This window comes from Triticum dicoccoides, chromosome 7A (assembly GCF_002162155.2).
Source record: "Triticum dicoccoides isolate Atlit2015 ecotype Zavitan chromosome 7A, WEW_v2.0, whole genome shotgun sequence".
Lineage (NCBI taxonomy): Eukaryota > Viridiplantae > Streptophyta > Magnoliopsida > Poales > Poaceae > Triticum > Triticum dicoccoides.
Window position 1 is genome coordinate 24,560,914 of NC_041392.1, and position 21,968 is coordinate 24,582,881.

The following is a 21,968-nucleotide window of genomic DNA, read 5'->3' on the forward strand; positions in this document are numbered from 1 at the left end:
CTTAGTGTTTACAACTGTCTTGAAGGCTGCTTCAAACCACTTTCACTAAAGATATTCGTGCCTAGTGCCTGGCCCCCACTTTCTTAGCACGATACTCCGCATGTCATAGTCCTGTCAAAAATGCACGGGAGCAAACTTAATGATCACAAAAGTTGTAGTTGCCGCGCATTTGGCACAAAAACTCTGGCTAATCATGTCACGCAAACAAAGCACAAAGCATGGCAATGTGATTTAGTAATTAGTATTCTAAAATAAAGCAAGCTTGATTTGCCATATTTTAACTCCAAAGACATTGATTCTTAGTCCCCTTCTTGGGGAAATGGAAAAGGAGAGTGTAGGAAAATATACGGATGTACTACATACTAGTATAGAAAAGAAAAGACACAAGCAGCGGAAAGCTGTGAGAACTCCCGCGTCCCAACTGTTGAGTGTATTGATTAGATTGCAAACATAGGTTAGACTAGGAATTATTCTGGATTGCCTTATACTCCAAGTAGATCATGTACTCCTATATATATGCCCACGAGGCTCAAACAATACAACGAACTATTCCACCAATTCTCTCTCTCCCTTCTAACATGGTATTAGCCTAAACTCGATCCTAAACCCTAGCCGCCGTCGCTTTCGCACCCGCGCGCCGCCCTCGGGACGGTCGGCCTCCGTGACGCCGCTGGGGGCCGTGCCGCCCGTACCTCGGGTTCGTCCGCCGGCCGTGTTGGCCGGCTGCCCTAGAGAGTCTTTTTCTCGAGCCCTTGCTCCGGGTTTTTTCTCTCTCTCGCCGGTCGTTTTGATCGGCGTTTTCTTTTTGGTTTTCCAATCTATGCTTGATCGGTTTGCGTCGCCTGCTGCCGCTGTCGACCCCCGTGCACCTGTACTCCGACACCGTCGCAATCAGCCGGGTTGGTGAAGGAGAGTGTAGGAAAATATACGGATGTACTACATGCTAGTATAGAAAAGAAAAGACACACAAGCAGCGGAAAGCTGTGAGAGCTCCCGCGTACCAACTGATCAAACTTTGAAATGAAAATGCGTCCCTCTTCTATGGGGAGGGGAAAAAAAGACGTGTGCGCGCGCTTGGAGCTAGGCACATAGTAGGGATGTACTCTACCTCCTAGCCAGTAGAAAACGGAAGACACGAGGAGGGGACAAACTTTAACAAAGCCATGACAACCCCCGACTCAACTTCTTGTCTTTTGATGTTCTTAATTTGGTAATGGAAAGGATTGCAGGGCAGAGAAGCAAGGAATATACCGTACTTCTCCTTTGTACTAGTTAATCCAAGCAAGCAGGGCACACCCAGTATGTCAGTTGTATCCATGGCTGTGTGCATCGTATGAAGCTCAGTGCAGATCCGTTGGAACGGTTCATGGTCTCAGCCAAGACATACAAAACTCAGCCAATTTAGAGTTAGTAACACCGGTGTCTAAAAAATGTCCAAGGCAAACTAGTGATGTGGAAGCCTAATTGGTCGTGTGCAACCTCGACATCTCAACTAGTTCTTGACGTTGTATTTTTAGGTAGGTCTACTGTATCTAATATCATCTCGGTCTGTATATTATCTTTTATTACCAATAATAATGAGAAAAGAGAGATGTCGTATCTTTATTGATATGACTGCCACAAAGGCAAGATAAGTTATTACGTGCTTTCTCTTACAATAAAATAATTATTTAACGTGAACTAAGTCTAGATTAGATGGTTAGATTCTTTATGGTGGAACTAACCCACCTTGGTTCAAGTCTTAGACTCGACACAATTCCTCACATATTTTCTGAATTAATTGCAGGCTTTTTGCCGCTATTCTAGCATGGCTTGTCCATCGACTGTGAGGTGTGTCTAACAACTTTGTTAATCTTAAGATATACCGACTCAGTCTCTCAGAGACCCTATAGAGGTAGCCAGAGTTTGTGCGTGTGCGCTCATGTGGGTGTTTTTTGTGCGCGTTGTGAGAGCTTGCATCTGCACTGTGTTTCTAAAATGAAATATTTTAATTGCAACACTTAGATACAAAAACCACATGAAGTGTCTTACGTAAACACATATTTGATGCATATTGTAAGCTAGAATATAATTTTGAGACTGTTCGGAGCACTTATAAGCCTATTAGTGACAAAAAGTTATCGTGTTCATGCGTTTTCCTTTTAAGGCCAAGTGGCTAGTAGCTATACTCACGTGATCATGAGTGTAAAACCCTCCCATGCACGCCATGCCGATGCTGTCTTCTTCTTCCTCCTATCCTGTGGAGCTTTGCATGTTTGTGTCTTCTCCGGCATGTATATATAGAGCCAAACCAGCCTGACCATTCACTCATGCAGATTTGCGTCAGGTAGCTAAGGCCAAATCGATCAGTAGATCATGGGGTTCTTCAACGACACTAGTCAAGTGTTGATGTGCCCAGGTAGCCCTGACATCCAGAACTACGTGCGGAACCTGACCTCCTCCTACGCCGGCAGGCGCAACGAGTCATCCGTGGTGGCCACCTCCGTCTTCATGCTCGTCCTCGCCGCCGTCTTCTTCAACCTCAACCTCTTCAGCCGCGTCACCAACACCAGCGCCATCCTCAACCCGACCGTCCGCCAGATCCTCTCCTCCGCGCTCTCCCTCTTCCTCCCTGTCATGTCATACCTCTTCTCCGAGGCCAAGAACACCGGCGGCGACGACTTCCCGGTGCGGGCTCGGCTCATCCTCTCGTGGATGCTTCTCGTGGAGCTCATCCGCAAGAATGTGGAGGCCATCCCCACCACCGTGGCCATGCAGAAGGGCTATGCCGGCATCATCGGCCACGCCAACAGCGTCTCCTGGCTCGGCTACCTTGTCTTCTTCAACCTCAAGGGAGCCGGCCGGGTGGCCGTGTTCGGCATCCTCTGGATGCTCTGCGCCGCAAAGTTCGTGCAGAGGGCCGCCTACACCGAGATAGGCAAGCGTTCGTATGCCTACGGCAAGAACGCGCGTCTCCTCTCCTCTTATATGGATCAAATGCTAGCACGACGACGGCAACAACATGGAGCTGCCGTCGACGCACCTGCTCCATTGGACAGGTTGAAGATGTGCGAGTACCTCGTCATGGGGGAAGAGAACCTGGTGCTGAAGCCCGGGCCCCATGGGTACGAGCTTGACCTTGACAGGGTCGCCATGGAGGACGACGACATCGTCACCGTCGGCAAAATATGGCAACTACGTCACAAAGACAAAGAGGAGAGCCCAAGGCTCAGAAGGCTATGCCTCTCCTTCGCACTTTTCAAGCTGCTGCGGCGTCGCTTCGAGCACCTACACCTGCCGGCCATGACCAAGGAGGAAACCGACCACTGTCGGGACCTTATCTTTGAAGGCCTGTGCAAATACGATGATGGCGCCTCAGGACGGCCATTATTCCAAGTGCTCAAGGACGAGATCAGCTTCCTGAGTGAGGACCGCCACTCTGTCCACCCCGTCGTGCTTGCGAGCCCCTACTTCTTCGTGATCAACTACATCACCTTCCCCATCGTGGTATTTGCCCTCTGCGTCATGACCGTCATCCTCTCCGGCAATGGCAACATCAACTCGACCTTTCGAAGCATGGGGACTGACAACTATGCCCTATCATCTGGCATATTCAAACTGACCAAATGCCTATGGAGAAACTTTTTCAAGTCTCCGGCAGCCTTCTTCTCCACCGTCGACATCTCCATCACCTACATCCTCTTCATTGCCGTCGTCTACGAGCATGTGTGGGAGTACCTGGTCTTTGTGTTCTCCAACTGGTTCATGGTGTCACTATTGTGCAGCTACACCGCAAAGGTACGGTGGAGAAAAAGCACCACCTATCGCGGGTGTTTCCACCGCATCTCGTGGATCGGTGGCAAGTTGAGCCACCGTAGCCGTATAACCTACAAGCAGCTCTCTTTGCTGAGGGTAACCTGGCTATCCATGACGCTACCGACTACATTTCTACCAAAGCAAGCAAAGGGCTCCATAATGGAGCGCTTCCGGTTGGCAGCATACGGCCGTGATGGTTACCCGGCCCATCTTAGCAATGGTAAATCCATACTATACTCCAGGCAACAATTTTCACATTTGTCATGGTTTTGTGAGAGCGAAAGTGTAGCAGAGGTCATCATCACCTGGCACATTGCCACCACCCTATTGGAGATGGCCTATCCAGGATCGGCACAACACAAAGGAGGGACTTCAAGGCTGACCGAGACCGACCATCATAGGACCGTGGCGGCGAGGTTGTCCAAGTATTGTTGTTATCTTGTGGCCTTCCACCCGGAGCTGCTACCGGATGACCGGGAAGGTACAGAGCGCGTGTACGATGACATGAAGAGCAATCTCAAGGAGGTGCTGGGGAGTTGGGATTATTACTTTGCCCCTGAGAGAATTCGATACAGAAAGATGATGACAACAAACCACGAGAAGCTGCATTTGGATTGCCGGGACAACACCATGACTATGGTCCAGAAGGGGATAGTGCTTGGAAAGATGCTGGTGGAAGAGATGGACAGAAACTATGGGAGTGTGTGGGAATTGTTGGCCGACCTCTGGGTAGAGTTAATTGTGTACGTTGCGCCATCCAGCAGCGACGAGCATGTGGAAGGGCAGGAGGAGGCGCTAGTGCAGGGTGGCGAGCTTGTCACCTTGCTATGGGCATTGGCCACACACACTGGCGTAACAAGACCACCTCCTGAGTCATTGGTTGTCACGCCGGTTGAGGACGTAGAGGACAGAGTTCGTCCTTGTGTATAGGTTTAGCTATCTCTATCTTGATTTATATGCACATCCATGTGTCCTTTAGCAATCTATTTATTCATGTAGGACACTCCTGTTTGGAAGTTTGACTAAAAATTTCCTGTGTAATAGTTTTGCTCATTGTATAGTAATTAGCAAGGAGACGACAATTTAATGCTGATTTAGCTAGATTCTGCTTCGCTTCATCTAAACTCCTTTTATCAAAATTTCCAACATATTCCCACTAATCAGGGAAACTTGTGCACCAACATATTTGTAAGGGGTTGTCTAAACGTCAGTTACCTAAAATTGTAGAAATGTTTCCGTCACTTTTTTGCTAGTCTTTGGACCGGCATCCAACGCCAATTTTTTCACTTGGCATGGTTTACCAAGGACCAGTTCTTTTGGGGCTTATGAATTGTTGTGGAAATAAGTTGCCCCCTCCCCAACTTTATCTAGAAGCCAACTCTAAAATTTAATTTCCGAAGCATACTAGTTAAGGGTTAACTCGAATACTTATAAAATAAAATTTTAGACTGGGCTTCTAGAATAAGCTGAGAAGGGAGCAAGGTACTTCCACAGCTAGCCATAAGCCCAAAAGAGCCCTCAGTTGTTGCCGCTTATTCTTTCATCAAAGATTAATCTATAGTTTGGGCTGGGCCAGTCTAAGAACTATTCGACCCATATGAAATCTTGAAATATATTAACATAATGGTTGAAAGAAACAATAAACACAAATGATGCTACAAAACAAAATTACAAGAGTTTTGCTACGGTACACCCCCTTACAAGTTCGCATGAATCTTAAAGTTAGTTAAAAGTCTATCACCATATTAGCTTGCAGATCAGACACATTGAATAGACTGATTTGGATACAAAAGACTATACTATCCTTTTTTATTGAATGTGTACCTTTGAATCTGCACATTTAATCTGCCCTGAAATCCATAAACTTTTCTGGGGGTGTACCGAAGCAACGTTCAAAAAACCATCTTCAAAAGAGATAAAAATAAAAATTAAATAAATACCGAAACACAAGTGATGACCCACAAGTATAGGGGATCTATCGTAGTCCTTTCGATAAGTAAGAGTGTTGAACCCGACGAGGAGCAGAAGGAAATGATAAGCGGTTTTCAGCAAGGTATTCTCTGCAAGTACTGAAATAAGTGGTAACAGATAGTTTTGTGATAAGATAATTTGTAACGAGCAATAAGTAACAAAAGTAAATAAAGTGCAGCAAGGTGGCCCAATTCTTTTTGTAGCAAAGGACAAGCCTGGACAAACTCTTATATGGAGAAAAGCACTCCCGAGGACACATGGGAATTATCGTCAAGCCAGTTTTCATCACGTTCATATGATTCGCGTTCGGTACTTTGATAATTTGATATGTGGGTGGACCGGTGCTTGGGTGTTGTACTTACTTGAACAAACATCCCACTTATGATTAACCTCTATTGCAAGCATCCACAACTACAACAAAAGTATTAAGGTAAACCTAACCATAGCATGAAACATATGGATCCAAATCAGCCCCATACGAAGCAACACATAAACTAGGGTTTAAGCTTCTGTCGCTCTAGCAACCCATCATCTACTTATTACTCCCTCCGTTCCTAAATATAAGGTGTATTCGTTTTTTAAAAAGTCAACTGTTGTCTATGTTTGACAAATTTTACAACAAAATATATAGAGATTTATAATACTAAATGTATAAAATGTCAAAATATAGTTCATGACGAATCTAGTGATGATGATTTGGTATTCTAGATATTGATATTTTTGTCTATAAACTTGGTCAAAGTTAGAGAAGTTTGACTTTTTGGAAAAATAATACACCTTATATTGAGGAACGGAGGGAGTACTTCCCAATGCCTTCCTCTAGGCCCAAATAATGGTGAAGTGTTATGTAGTCGACGTTCACATAACACCACTAGAGGCTAGACAACATACATCTCATCAAAATATCAAACGAATACCAAATTCACATGACTACTAATAGCAAGACTTCTCCCATGTCCTCAAGAACAAACGTAACTACTCACAAAGCATATTCATGTTCATAATCAGAGGGGTATTAATATGCATAAAGGATCTGAACATATGATCTTCCACCAAATAAACCAACTAGCATCAACTACAAGGAGTAATCAATACTACTAGCAACCTACTAGTACCAATCCCGGACTTGGAGACAAGAATTGGATACAAGAGATGAACTAGGGTTTTGAGAGGAGATGGTGCTGGTGAAGATGTTGATGGATATTGTCCTCTCCCGATGAGAGGAGCGTTGGTGATGACGATGGCGATGATTTCCCCCTCCCGGAGGGAAGTGTCCCCGGCAGAACAGCTCTGCCGGAGCCCTAGATTGGTTCCGCCAAGGTTCCGCCTCGTGGCGGCGGAGTCTCGTCCCGAAAGATTGCTTATGATTTTTTCCTCGACGAAAGACTTCATATAGCAGAAGATGGCCACCGGAGAGCCAACAGGGGCCCACGAGGCAGGGGGAGCGCCCTGGGGGGTAGGGCGCGCCCCCCACCCTCGTGGCCTGGTGGGTCCCCCTCTGTCGTACTTCTTCTGCTCAATATTTTTTATTATTTCCAAAAATGACTTTCGTGGAGTTTCAGGACTTTTGGAGTTGTGCAGAATAGGTCTCTAATATTTGCTCGTTTTCCAGCCCAGAATTCCAGCTGCCGGCATTCTCCCTCCTTATATAAACCTTGTAAAATAAGAGAGAATAGGCATAAGTATTGTGACATAATATGTATTAACAGCCCATAATGCAATAAATATCGATATAAAAGCATGATGCAAAATGGACGTATCAACTCCCCCAAGCTTAGACCTCGCTTGTCCTCAAGCAGAAGTCGATAACGATAAATATGTCCACATGTTTAGAGGTAGAGGTGTCGATAAAAATAAAATACGGCCATGAGGGCATCATGATCATTCTCATAACAGCAACACATATGGATATTGTCATACGATTTCTTATGCTCAGGTAACAATCTATTCACAATGCAAAAGTATGAATCAAAAACTTTATTGAGAACCAACAAACTATAATCTCAGTCATTGAAGCAATTGCAATTTATCATAACATCAGAAAGAGTCTATGTCAGAGCTTTCTAGCAAGTCCACATACTCAACTATCATTTAGTCTTTCATAATCGCTAACACTCACGCAATACTTGTGATTACGGAGTTTTAATCGGACACAGAGAAAGATAGGGGCTTATAGTTTCGCCTCTCAACCTTTTACCTCAAGGGTAATGTCAACAATAATAACTCATGCTCCCCTACATCCAATTAGATATATTTATCAGGATCTTTCCAACACCCTGTGCTTGCCAAAGGATAAAATGTAAAAAAGAAAGGTGAAGATCACCATGACTCTTGCATAAGGTAGAAGATAATAATAAAAGATAGGCCCTTCGCAGAGGGAAGCAGAGGTTGCCATGCGCTTTTATGGTTGAATGCACAAAACCTTAATGCGAAAGAACGTCACTTTATATTGCCACTTGTGATATGAACCTTTATTATGCAGTCAGTCGCTTTTATTTCTTCCACATCACAAGATCGTACAAAGCTTATTTCCTCCACACCGATCAATCATACATATTTTGAGAGCAATTTTTTATTGCTTGCACCGATGACAACTAACTTGAAGGATCATACTCAATCCATAGGTAGATATGGTGGACTCTCATGGCAAAACTGGTTTAAGGGTTTTTGGAAGCACAAGTAGTATCTCTACTTGGTGCTAAGAATTTGGCTAGCAAGAGGGGGAAAGGCAAGCTCAACATGTTGGATGATCCATGACAATATACTTTATCTCAGATATAAGAAAACATAACTCATTACGTTGTCTTCCTTGTCCAACGTCAACTCTTTAGCATGTCATATTTTAATGAGTGCTCCCAATCATAAAAGATGTCTATGATAATATATTTATATGTGAAACCTCTCTTTCCTTATTACTTCCTATTAATTGCAACGATGACCAAAACTATGTTTATCAACTCTCAACAATTTTCAATCATCATACTCTTCCTATGTGAAGTCATTACCCTCGATAAGATCAATATGATCTCTTTGTTTCTTTCTGTTCTTTCCCCTTTTCTCTTATTCACTCAAGATCATGGCAAAATAACCAAGCCCTTGACTCAACACTAATCTTTATTATATAGCTCACAGACTCGATTACATAGAGAGATCATAAAGCAAAACTCAAAACTAGATCATACCAAAACTTTATTCTACTAGATCAAGATACTACTAATAGGATCGAACTAAGGAAAACGGTAAAGATAGGAGTGTGATGGTGATACGATATCGGGGCACCTCCCCCAAGCTTGGCAGTTGCCAAGGGGAGTGCCCATACCCATGTGATTATGTCTCCTTCTTTGTTGTTGGTGAAGAAGGTGGAGGTGTTGTTGATGATGCAGGCTTGTCGTCCATCTTCCAAGGCATAGGCTCACCATCATAGAAGGATGATCGAGTCTCCGGGATCCTCAAATCTGCAGCCAAACTCATCCTTTTGCATCTATATTCATACTCACAGTTTTGGTTTTGCATGTCATAGATTTGGGCTTGAAGGTGCTCGATCTTCTCATGGAGCTTGAAGATGGCCTCCCCGATGTTGTCAGCATCCAGCTTGCGGTTGCTGGTGAACTCCGCGATCATCATGAGGTTGGAGTTGAGTCCACGTTCCACCATCCCCTAGCACTCGAAAACTTGTTCCTCCATTGCTTCGAGCCTCGTCTCCACGCTTCCGGTCCCCTTCGGTCCCTCAACATCGCGGATGTGCAGCAATCCATCACGCATCTCAATGGTTTGAGGGTGTCGCAGCACCTCCGCGAGGTAAGGGTTGATGACCTTCTCGAAGAACTTGTCCTTGGGGGTACTTGGAGACGTCATGATAATCTAGATCTGTCAGAAAAACAGCTTGAAACAAGAACAGAGGATAATTGCGTGATACAGGAGTCAAAACCTTCGGGAGAGTATATAATGAATTTTTACTGACCAAAATACGTATCGTGCAAGAAAACGGAGTCCGGAGAGCACACGAGGTGCCCACGAGGTAGGGGGGCGCGCCCGGGGGGTAGGAAGCGCCCTCCACCCTCGTGGGGCCCTCGTGTCCTTCCCAGACTGCTTCTTATTTTTCTATTTTTCTAAATATTCCAAAACGGAGAAATATTGCCTTAAAAACTGTTTTGGAGTCGGTTTACTTACCGTACCACATACCTATTCCTTTTCGGAGTCTGAAATGTTCCGGAAAGTGTTCCTCCGGGGTTACGGTTTCGATAACATTAGTTTCAACATTTATAGGATTACCTGAGATATAATGTTTAATTCTTTGACCGTTCACCACCTTCGGATTTGTGCCTTCGAAGTTGTTGATTTTTATTGCACCGGAACGATAGACCTCCTCGATAACGTAGGGACCTTCCCATTTAGAGAGAAGTTTTCCTGCAAAAAATCTTAAACGAGAGTTGTATAGCAATACATAATCACCTACATTAAACTCACGCTTTTGTATCCTTTTGTCATGCCATCTTTTAACTTTTTCTTTAAACAACTTGGCATTTTCATAAGCTTGGGTTCTCCATTCATCAAGTGAGCTAATATCAAATAACCTCTTCTCACCGGCAAGTTTGAAATCATAATTGAGCTCTTTAATAGCCCAATAAGCCTTATGTTCTAGTTCAAGAGGTTAGTGACATCCTTTTTCATAAACCATTTTATACGGAGACATACCCATAGGATTTTTATATGCAGTTCTATAGGCCCATAATGCATCATCAAGTTTCTTGGACCAATTCTTTCTAGACCTATTGACAGTAATTTGCAAAATTAATTTGAGCTCTCTATTACTCAATTCTACTTGACCACTAGACGACTATGGGTGATAAGGAGACACAATTCTATGATTAACATCATACTTAGCAAGCATTTTACGCAAAGCACCCTGAATAAAATGTGAACCACCATCAGTCATTAAATATCTAGGGACTCCAAACCTCGGAAAAATAACTTCTTTAAGCATCTTAATAGAAGTGTTATGATCAGCACTACTAGTTGGAATAGCTTCTACCCACTTAGTAACATAATCAACAGCAACTAAAATATGTGTATATCCATTAGAGGCGGGAAAAGGTCCCATATAATCAAAACCCCAAACATCAAATGGTTCAATAACAAGTGAATAGTTCATAGGCATTTCTTGACGTCTACTAATATTACCAATTCTTTGACATTCATCACAAGACAAGACAAACTTACGAGCATCCTTGAAAAGAGTAAGCCAATAAAAACTGGATTGCAATACCTTATGTGCAGTTCTATCTCCAGCGTGGTGTCCTCCATAAGCTTTGGAGTGACACTTGCGTAGGATCTGTTCCTGTTCATGCTCAGGTACACAACGTCTAATAACACCATCTACTCCTTCCTTATAAAGGTGTGGGTCATCCCAAAAGTAATGTCTCAAATCATAGAAAAACTTTTTTTTGCTGGTATGTGAAACTAGGTGGTATGAATTTAGCAACAATGTAATTATCATAATCAGCATACCGCGGGGTACTACGAGAAGCATTTATGACATTTAATTGCTCATCAGGAAAGCTATCATCAATAGGTAGTGGGTCATCAAGAACATTTTCTAACCTAGACAAGTTGTCTGCAACGGGGTTCTCAGCTCCCTTTCTATCAACAATATGCAAATCAAATTCTTGTAGAAAGAGAACCCATCTAATAAGTCTAGGTTTAACATCTTTATTTTCCATAAGATATTTAATAGCAGCATGATCCGTGTGAACAGTTACTTTAGAATCAACAATATGAGGTCTGAACTTATCACAAGCAAATACAACTGCTAAGAATTCCTTTTCAGTAGTAGCATAATTTCTTTGAGCATTGTCTAGATTTTCACTAGAATATTGAATAACATTTAATTTCTTATCAACTCTTTTCCCTAGAACAGCACCTATAGCATAATCACTAGCATCACACATAATTTCAAAGGGTAAATTCCAATCAGGTGGCTGAACAATAGGTGCAGAGATCAATGCTTTCTTAAGTATTTCAAATGCTTCTACACAATCATCATCAAAGACAAATGGTATATCTTTTTGTAATAAATTAGTCAGGGGCCAAGAAATTTTTGAGAAGTCCTTAATGAACCTCCTATAAAAACCGGCATGACCTAGGAAACTTCTTATACCTTTGATGTCCTTGGGACATGGCATCTTTTCAATAGCATCAACCTTTTGTTTATCAACTTCAATACCTCTTTCAGAAACTTTATGCCCCAAGACAATACCTTCATTGATCATAAAGTGGCATTTTCCCAATTCAAGACAAGATTAGTTTCCTCACATGTCTGCAAAACTCGATCAAGGTTGCTCAAGCAATCATCAAAAGAGGATCCATAGACGGAGAAATCGTCCATGAAAACCTCACAAATCTTTTCACAAAAGTTAGAGAATATAGCCATATCATGCATCTTTGAAAGGTAGCAAGCGCATTACATAAACCAAAAGGCATACGTCTATAAGCAAAAGTACCAAAAGGGCAAGTAAAAGTAGTCTTTGATTGATCATTGGCTGACACAGGTATTTGTGAGAAACCAGAATAACCGCCTAGAAAGCAATAATGTGTATGTTTGCATAATCTTTCTAGCATTTGACCGATAAAAGGTAAGGGGTAATGATCTTTCTTAGTAGCCTTATTTAATTTGCGGAAATCAATTACCATCCTATAACCTGTAATAATTCTTTGCGGAATCAATTCATCTTTATCATTAGGAATGACAGTAATGCCTGCCTTCTTAGGGACACAATGGACAGGACTTACCCACTGACTATCAGCAACGGGATAAATTATACATGCCTCAAGGAGCTTTAGTATTTCCTTTCTTACCACTTCTTTCATTTTAGGATTCAGACGTCGTTGATGATCACGAACTGGTTTAGCATCTTCTTCCAGATTTATTTTATGTTGACATAGAGTGGAACTAATGCTCTTAAGATCGTCAAGAGTATATCCAATAGCAGCACAGTGCTTCTTCAGAGTTTTCAATAATCTCTCTTCTTCATGCTCTAAAAGGTTAGCACTAATAATAACAGGATATATCTTCTTTTCATCAAGATAAGCATATTTAAGAGTATCAGGCAACGGTTTAAGCTCAAATACGGGATCACCCTTGGGTGGAGGAGGATCCCCTAGGATTTCAACAGGCAAATTGTGTTTCAGAATAGGTTCCTGTTTAAAGAATACTTCATCTATTTCCCTTCTTTCATTCATAAACATTTCATTTTCGTGGTCTAGCAAATATTGTTCTAAAGGATCACTAGGAGGTACGGCAATAGAAGCAAGACCAATAATTTCATCCTTACTAGGCAATTCTTCTTCACGGTGTTGTCTACTAAATTTAGAGAAATTAAACTCATGAGACATATCACCCAAGACAATAGTAACAACATCCTTTTCGCAGTCTATCTTAACATTAACGGTGTTTAAGAAGGGTCTACCAAAAATAATGGGACAAAAGCTATCTTGTGGGGAACCAAGAACAAGATAATCAGCAGGATATTTAGTTTTCCCACACAAGACTTCAACATCTCTAACAATTCCCATTGGTGAAATAGTATCTCTATTGGCAAGCTTAATTGTGACATCATTATCTTCTAACTCAGCAGGTGCAATTTCATGCATAATTTCTTTGTATAAGTCAAAGGGTATTGCACTAACACTAGCACCCATATCATATAAGACATGATAACAATGATCTCCTATTTTAACAGAAATAACAGGCACGCCTACCACAGGTCTATGTTTATCTTACTAGGCAATTCTTCTTCACGGTGTTGTCTACTAAATTTAGAGAAATTAAACTCATGAGACATATCACCCAAGACAATAGTAACAACATCCTTTTCGCAGTCTATCTTAGCATTAACGGTGTTTAAGAAGGGTCTACCAAAAATAATGGGACAAAAGCTATCTTGTGGGGAACCAAGAACAAGATAATCAGCAGGATATTTAGTTTTCCCACACAAGACTTCAACATCTCTAACAATTCCCGTTGGTGAAATAGTATCTCTATTGGCAAGCTTAATTGTGACATCATTATCTTCTAACTCAGCAGGTGCAATTTCATGCATAATTTCTTTGTATAAGTCAAAGGGTATTGCACTAACACTAGCACCCATATCACATAAGACATGATAACAATGATCTCCTATTTTAACAGAAATAACAGGCACGCCTACCACAGGTCTATGTTTATCTTTAGCACAAGGTTTGGCAATTCTAGCAGTTTCACCGCAGAAATAAATAACATGCCCATCAATATTATCAGCCGAGAGATCTTTAACAATAGCAATATTAGGTTCAGCTATAACTTGCTCAGGAGGTGTATAAGTTCTAATATTGCTTTTACGAACCAGAAGATGAAGCTTTAGCATGATCCTTTATCCTAACAGGGAAAGGTGGTTTCTCAACATAAGAAGTAGGAACAACAGGATCATTATAAGTGACAGTCTTTTCTTCAACTTTAGTAGGTGCAGCTACTTTTACTTCTATGGGAGGATGATATTTAAACCACTTCTTCTTGGGGAGATCGACATAAGTAGCAAAAGATTCATAGAAAGAAGCTACTATCTCAGAGTCAAGTCCATATTTAGTGCTAAATTTACGGAAAACATCGGTATCCATAAAAGATTTAACACAATCAAACTTAGGTGTCATACCTGACTCCTTACCTTCGTCGAGATCCCAATCTTCATAGTTGCGTTTAATTCTATCCAACAAATTCCATTGAATTCAATAGTCTTCATCATAAAAGAGCCAGCACAAGAAGTATCGAGCATAGTGCGATTGTTATCGGAAATCCGAGCATAAAAACTTTGAAGAATTATTTCTTTTGAGAGCTCATGATTGGGGCATGAATATAACATTGATTTAAGCCTCCCCAAGCCTGAGCGATGCTTTCTCCTTCGCGAGGCCAAAAATTATATATATATAATTGCGATCACGATGAACAAGATGCATAGGATAAAACTTCTGATGAAATTCCACTTTCAATCGTTTATAGTTCCATGATCCCGTATCATCACATAGCCTATACCTTATCGATGCTTCTCCCTTCAAAGATAAAGGGAAGACCTTTTTCTTAACAACATCATCGGGTATACCTGCAAGCTTAAATAATCCACAAACTTCATCCACATATATTAGGTGCTCATCAGGATGGTTTGTTCCATCTCCTGCAAAAGGATTATCTAGCAATTTTTCTAACATACCCGAAGGAACTTCAAAGGGAACATTTTCATTTTCAGTAGGTTCAGTAGGTTGAGAAGCAACTCTTTGCTCTACTGGTCGGGGTGAAGATACCCCGAACATGCCCCTCAGAGGATTACTTTCCATAGTAACAAGTGACCGTAAATTTCAGCACACTATATAAATTTTTCCTTACCAAATTCCAACTACCAAAGGCGCTTCACTCCCCGGCAACGGCGCCAAAAAAGAGTCTTGATGACCCACAAGTATAGGGGGTATATCGTAGTCCTTTCGATAAGTAAGAGTGTCGAACCCAACGAGAAGCAGAAAGAAATGATAAGCGGTTTTCAGCAAGGTATTCTCTGCAAGTACTGAAATAAGTGGTAACAGATAGTTTTGTGATAAGATAATTTGTAACGAGCAACAAGTAACAAAAGTAAATAAAGTGCAACAAGGTGGCCCAATCCTTTTTGTAGCAAAGGACAAGCCTGGACAAACTCTTATATGGAGAAAAGCGCTCCCGAGGACACATGGGAATTATCGTCAAGCTAGTTTTCATCACGTTCATATGATTCGCGTTCGGTACTTTGATAATTTGATATGTGGGTGGACCGGTGCTTGGGTGTTGTTCTTACTTGAACAAGCATCCCACTTATGATTAACCTCTATTGCAAGCATCCGCAGCTACAATAAAAGTATTAAGGTAAACCTAACCATAGCATGAAATATATGGATCCAAATCAGCCCCTTACGAAGCAACGCATAAATTAGGGTTTAAGCTTCTGTCACTTTAGCAACCCATCATCTACTTATTACTTCCCAATGCCTTCCTCTAGGCCCAAATAATGGTGAAGTGTTATGTAGTCGACGTTCACATAACACCACTAGAGGCTAGACAACATACATCTCATCAAAATATCGAACGAATACCAAATTCACATGACTAATAATAGCAAGACTTCTCCCATGTCCTCAGGAACAAACGTAACTACTCACAAAGCATATTCATGTTCATAATCAGAGGGGTATTAATATGCATAAAGAATCTGAACATATGATCTTCCACCAAATAAACCAACTAGCATCAACTACAAGGAGTAATCAACACTACTAGCAACCTACTAGTACCAATCCCGGACTTGGAGACAAGAATTGGATACAAGAGATGAACTAGGGTTTGAGAGGAGATGGTGCTGGTGAAGATGTTGATGAAGATTGCCCTCTCCCGATGAGAGGAGCGTTGGTGATGACGATGGCGATGATTTCCCCTCCCGGAGGGAAGTGTCCCCGGCAGAACAGCTCTGCCGGAGCCCTAGATTGGTTCCGCCAAGGTTCCGCCTCATGGCGGCGGAGTCTCGTCCCGAAAGGTTGCTTATGATTTTTTCCTCGATGAAAGACCTCATATAGCAGAAGATGGCCACCGGAGAGCCAACAGGAGGCCCACGAGGCAGGGGGGGCGCATCCCCCACCCTCGTGGCCAGGTGGGTCCCCCTCTGACGTACTTCTTACGCTCAATATTTTTTATTATTTAAAATGACTTTCGTGGAGTTTCAGGACTTTTGGAGTTGTGCAGAATAGGTCTCTAATATTTGCTCCTTTTCCAGCCCAGAATTCCAGCTGCCGACATTCTCCCTCCTTATGTGAACCTTGTAAAATAAGAGAGAATAGGCATAAGTATTGTGACATAATATGTAATAACAGCCCATAATGCAATAAATATCGATATAAAAGCATGATGCAAAATGGACATATCAACAAGTTATTTATAATAGATAGTATGGATTGGTTTTACACGAGTAGGAATAGGAAAAGAAAATAAAATAAATCATGCTAAAAGTTCCAAACACTTTCCAATGAACTTGCACTAACTCGTAGCATCCAAGATTAAGTGGTGTAAACTAGTGCCTCTCGCAAAAAGAAGAGTAGTATAATTTTGGAACATTAGTATGATTATATTCCGATGATGCATTATGAAATGACTATATAAATAATTAAGATCCATTAAAACTTAAGGCAGCTCCTTCAGATGATGAACTATACAAGATGCAAGACCGTATGTTAAACTAATCATGCACCACAATGGTTTATGAGGATGGATAGCGGTCCAAAATGACAAAACCAATTTCACTAATTACATAGGAAATCAGACTTTTCTGACATGTAGGGAGAGCTAGGTTTGAGGAAGAGCCGCCGCCGGCAAAGATACCTTAGGTCCTCTAGCATTTGCAGGGCTGGTCCTAGGCCATGGCGGCGAGTGCGGCGGCTTAGGGCCCGTCCAGAGCTGGGGGCGACACTTTTCCGTATGCATGTGAATATTATAAATATAAATATACTACTCTGCAAAAGGTAGCCTGCCCAGCCCAATAGAAAATAGGCAGCCACACACTATTTCTTTGGCGTCCCTATATATGGCTACACGCCAGACAGAGGGAACTGTCGCTGAAGGGAGTCGCGAGTTAGTGCAAGTTCACATTGAATAGACAGAGGGAACTGTCGCTGGCCCAGGCGTGCAGGAGCCACAACATCATTTTTTCTGTTTTTTTCACATTTATTGTTTTAGTTTTTTTCTTTTTTTTCACTTTTGTTTATACTTCGAAATATTTTAAATAAATATATTACAAAAACCACTCTACCTAAAACATTTGAAACTTGTTGACCAGGCATTCGAAAAACTATTAAATGTGTATGGAGAAAATGTGTATCACGTAAACAAAAACGAAATATGTATGAAATATTTGGATCATGTATTTAATAAATGTTAATAAAGCATTTGAAAATTTTGGAACAAGTATCAAGAATTTTAAAAAATATTAAATGTGTATAAAAATGTTGACCATGTATTAAAAAATGATGAAAATTTTTGATCATGTATATAAATTTTTTAATCAAGCATTTAATTTTTTAATGTGTATAAAGAAAGTTGAACATGTCTCCAAAAAATGATGAAATTTTTAATCTTGAATATCAAAAAATGTTAATCAAGAATTTGCAAAAATGTTGAACAAGTATTTGAAAAATGTTAATCAACCATTTGAATTTGTGTTAAATGATTATAGTAAATTTTTTGATCATGTGCTAAAAAGAGTTAGTCTTATATCTAAAAAAATAATCAATAAATTAAAAAATTGAAAGTGTGCACAGAGAAAATGTTCACCATATATTAAAAATAATAATAATATTTTATTTAAAAATGTTAATAAAGAATTTGAAAATGTGTATAAAATTTTTTGACCATGTATTCAAAAAATATTAAATTTGTATTGGAAAAATGTTAAATGTGTATTAGAAAAATGTTAGTGACATATCCGGAAAATATATAGTTAAAAGCAAAATAAAATAAGAAAAAAGAAAAAAGAAAAAAAAGAAAAACGATGAAAATGAGAAAGAAAGAAACAAACCGAAGAAAAAAAGGAAAACCCAGTGAAAAACGAGAAAGAAATAAATAAAACCAAAGAAAAATAGCAAAAAGGAAAGAAAAAGAAAAAACCAATGAACACAGGGAAAACTGGTGGGAAAACAAAACGAGACAAAACAAAAACCTGGAAAAGGAAGAAGAAACGGTGGAAAACCTGCTCATTTCAACTTAAATAGTACCACCCTACTAATTCATCACACACTCGAGGCAAGCCCAGTGGCTAGCAGCGCTTGCAATGAACCAGTAGACCAGGGTTCCAATCACACACACACTCTCTCTCTCTCTCTCCACTATTTCTTTTACATGCCCGTTACATAGCCACTTCACGCGAGAGATCCTTCAGTCGCGCGTGAAACGAGATATAGCTCTCACGCTATTCCTTTTCCGAATAGAGAGGCAAGTCTCGCATGAACACTCCCATCTCTATTTTCGTGCTTCATCCTTCTCCCAGAAACCCCGCTATCGCTTGTTTTCTCGCTCTCCATCTTCCTCTTCCCTAATTCACCAAGCTAATTAATGAATATCATACTCTACAACCCGGTGGGCACGAATGAATATTATTGGACCAAATTCCTTGGCCCTTGTCTATTTTATTTTATTATGATGAGTTGATCATGATTCATTTGTCTTTTTGTATGACACTTCCAGTCAGGTGGTTTGTGTTGTGTGATGCGTTGCTTCTCTTCAGATTATTGATAGCTTGAGCGTGGGATTTATTCCAATTTACTCCAGAGCTCAAGAGGATCCTATAATTTAGGTTATATTTCATGTTCCTTAAAAACATTTACCTGGTTGTAAGAAAAGGAAAAGAAATACTCAAAAGATGCTATGCATAAATTCGTGAATCCTGCTGGGTCAGGTGTCCGCAAAACATTGACATGATGGATTTATTTATTGGGTGTGTCTAGGGCGCATCTAGATGTGCTCTAGTTATTACACATCTAAGTGAGTGAATTAAGCATAGAGAGAGAAAAAAAAATATCTACACGAATCTCATCATAAGATCAATGACATAGGACTTAGATGTGTAATACTTATAGCACATCTAGATGTGCTTTAGCAAAACTGTTACTTTTTTGTTTGCAAAATTTTTCAAGCATACAGGCCTGAAGGAATTCTTGAAAGTATATGTCAGCTGACAAGGGACTAAATGGTCCCACTAATTATTGGCTTGCCAAATAAAATAATAATATTTTTTGTAAGTGAAGTGTGGATTTAATCAGTAGTTAAAGTCCATTTTTTTACATAGAATCACATTAACAATAAAATGGTATGAAAATCACGGTGATTGCGTATTAATATTCACTAAAATTTATTCTCACCAATGTACGAAGTATATCCCGTTGCAACGCACGGGCAATTACTTATAATCCACTTAAACATATATATGGCCGGTGCCGTACATGCCAAAACAATGGCAAAATATTGGCCTCGTCGATTAACTAAACAGAAGAGATATGTACATACCCACAAAAAAAATTTGCCTCGTAGATTAACTAAACAAAGGAGATATATATGTACATACCCGCAAAAAAAATTAAAAGATAAATAAAGAGGAGATATGTACATACATTGCCGTTGCATATGCAACCGGCATTTACGTTGTCCTGTCCGGCGAAACAAAACAAAAACCAGCCGCCGCCGCGCGCCCTGTCGGTCTCCGCACCAGCTTTTCTACAGCTCGACGCATATGTCCAGGTGCTAGCAAATGTACATAGACACAGCTAGGGCGGAACCGTTGAAACCTTCACCTGTCTAACTGTCTTCCGTTTTAAATACAGTAGCACTGATCGCGTGCTACTTCTAACTAGCTGGCGTGGTGATGGAGTCGATGTATAACGTGAATGTGGTCGCCTCCCCGCTCTTCTTCCTGGACGTGGAGAACACAGGCGTCGACGACGGCAGCCGTCGCCGACGGCAGTTACAGCTGGACGCCTGCTTCCGGTGCAAGCGATGCATCGCCTCTGACCGCCACCTCTTCATGTACAGAGGGACACGGCGTTCTGCAGCGAGGACTGCAGGCAGGAGCAGGTGGACATGGACTCTGCTATGGCCGGCATGACGCCGCCGCGAGCTCTTCGGGTCGTCGTCCTCGCAGGCGGCACCGACCGCCACGGACCCAACTTCCCAAGGCCCCGTCGTGTCCGGGCAGCTAGCCTAGCGCGCCGATACATGCATGCATTTCGCGGCCGACAGTGTCCATTGTGAATATTTTTACCTGTCTGGGGGTGGTCGTGTGATTCGGTGCGGCAGCGTTTGAGAGTCTGTATACTCATATGCATGCACTCATTCGGATCCATATTAATTGTTCTTGATTTAGTACAATTAATATGAACCGGATGGAGCGTAAATTTTATGTAAAATGAATTGATATATAAGAGCATCTCCAACAGCCGCGCTAAAGCGCCGCGCGCAAAAAACCTGTTTACCGCGCGCGCTGCGGCTGGTTTTGCGCGCCCGCCTGCGCTGGCTCCAGCAGCCGCGCTATAATGCAGCGCGCGCGCGCCGCTCCAGCAGAGCGCAAAAATACAGCGCGCGCCGCACAAACCACATATACATGTATTTATATGATAAAAAATGATCAAACATATATGATATTTTGGACAAAAATGAACATGTGAAATTTGACACAAACAAATTGATGAATAAAAGTTCATGCCCACAAGTTCATCCAACCAAGTTCAAAATCATGCCCACAAGTTCATCCAACCAAGTTCAAATGCAAACTAAAGTTCAAGACATGAAAGACACATCAATCTTCATCTTCCTCGTCTTCGTCTTCGTCCTCATCTTCCGAAGACGACTCTTCTGCCTCCGAAGATGAATCTTCCTCCCTCTCCTCATCACGCACCGCATCATGTGAAGCTCTGACGGTGTTGGTAAGATCTTCAACGGCATCTTCATGGGAATGTGTGTGAGAAGGCACATCGAAAGACATTGCACCCATGGCGGCCGGAGGTGCACCCATGCCTCCCATGGCGGCCATAGCATCGGAGGGTGCTCCAAAGCCACCCATGCCTCCCATGGCGGCCGGAGGTGCACCCATGCCTCCCATGGCGGCCGGATGTGCACCCATGCCTCCCATGGCTCCGAAGCCACCCATGCCCCCCATGGCGCCGAGGCCACCGCCACCCATTGCACGAACTAAGGCTCTTTTTTGGATCAAGACTTCTTGTTGGGCAAGATTGACATACTCTTTTTGCGCCGTATTTTTAAATATATGGTTAACATTTTTTCATATTTTATTTATTCACGTCTAGTTTTTTCATAGACGTTGTACATATTTCATGTACATTAGAAACATCTATTTATACATGTTTAACATTTTCTAAATTCATGATTAAATTTTTTTCTTTTATTTTTGAAGTCTACCTTTTCATACACATTTTACATTTTTACATACACCATGTACATTTTTTGTACACAATAGGAAAAGCATTATACATGTTTAACATTTTTAAATACATGATTGACATATTTTTCTTATTTATGTTTTGATATCTACATTTTTCATACATGTTGTACATTTTTCATACAGACCAGAAATATTTTTCTGTACATGTTTAGCATT

The 21,968-nt window shown here is 41.3% G+C and overlaps 1 protein-coding gene across 1 annotated transcript; it reads left to right on the forward strand.

Annotated features, from left to right (window-relative positions):
- Positions 1-2,253: 2,253 nt before the first annotated feature.
- LOC119328240 lies at positions 2,254-5,005 on the forward strand. Its single transcript, XM_037601251.1, has one exon. The coding sequence runs from the start codon at positions 2,356-2,358 to the stop codon at positions 4,723-4,725; it is 2,370 nt and encodes a 789-aa protein (XP_037457148.1). The 5' UTR covers positions 2,254-2,355; the 3' UTR covers positions 4,726-5,005.
- Positions 5,006-21,968: the final 16,963 nt, after the last annotated feature.

Coding starts and splice junctions, on each gene's coding strand:
- LOC119328240 (XM_037601251.1), top strand. CDS start 2,356: ATGGGGTTCTTCAACGACACTAGTCAAGTGTTGATGTGCCCAGGTAGC.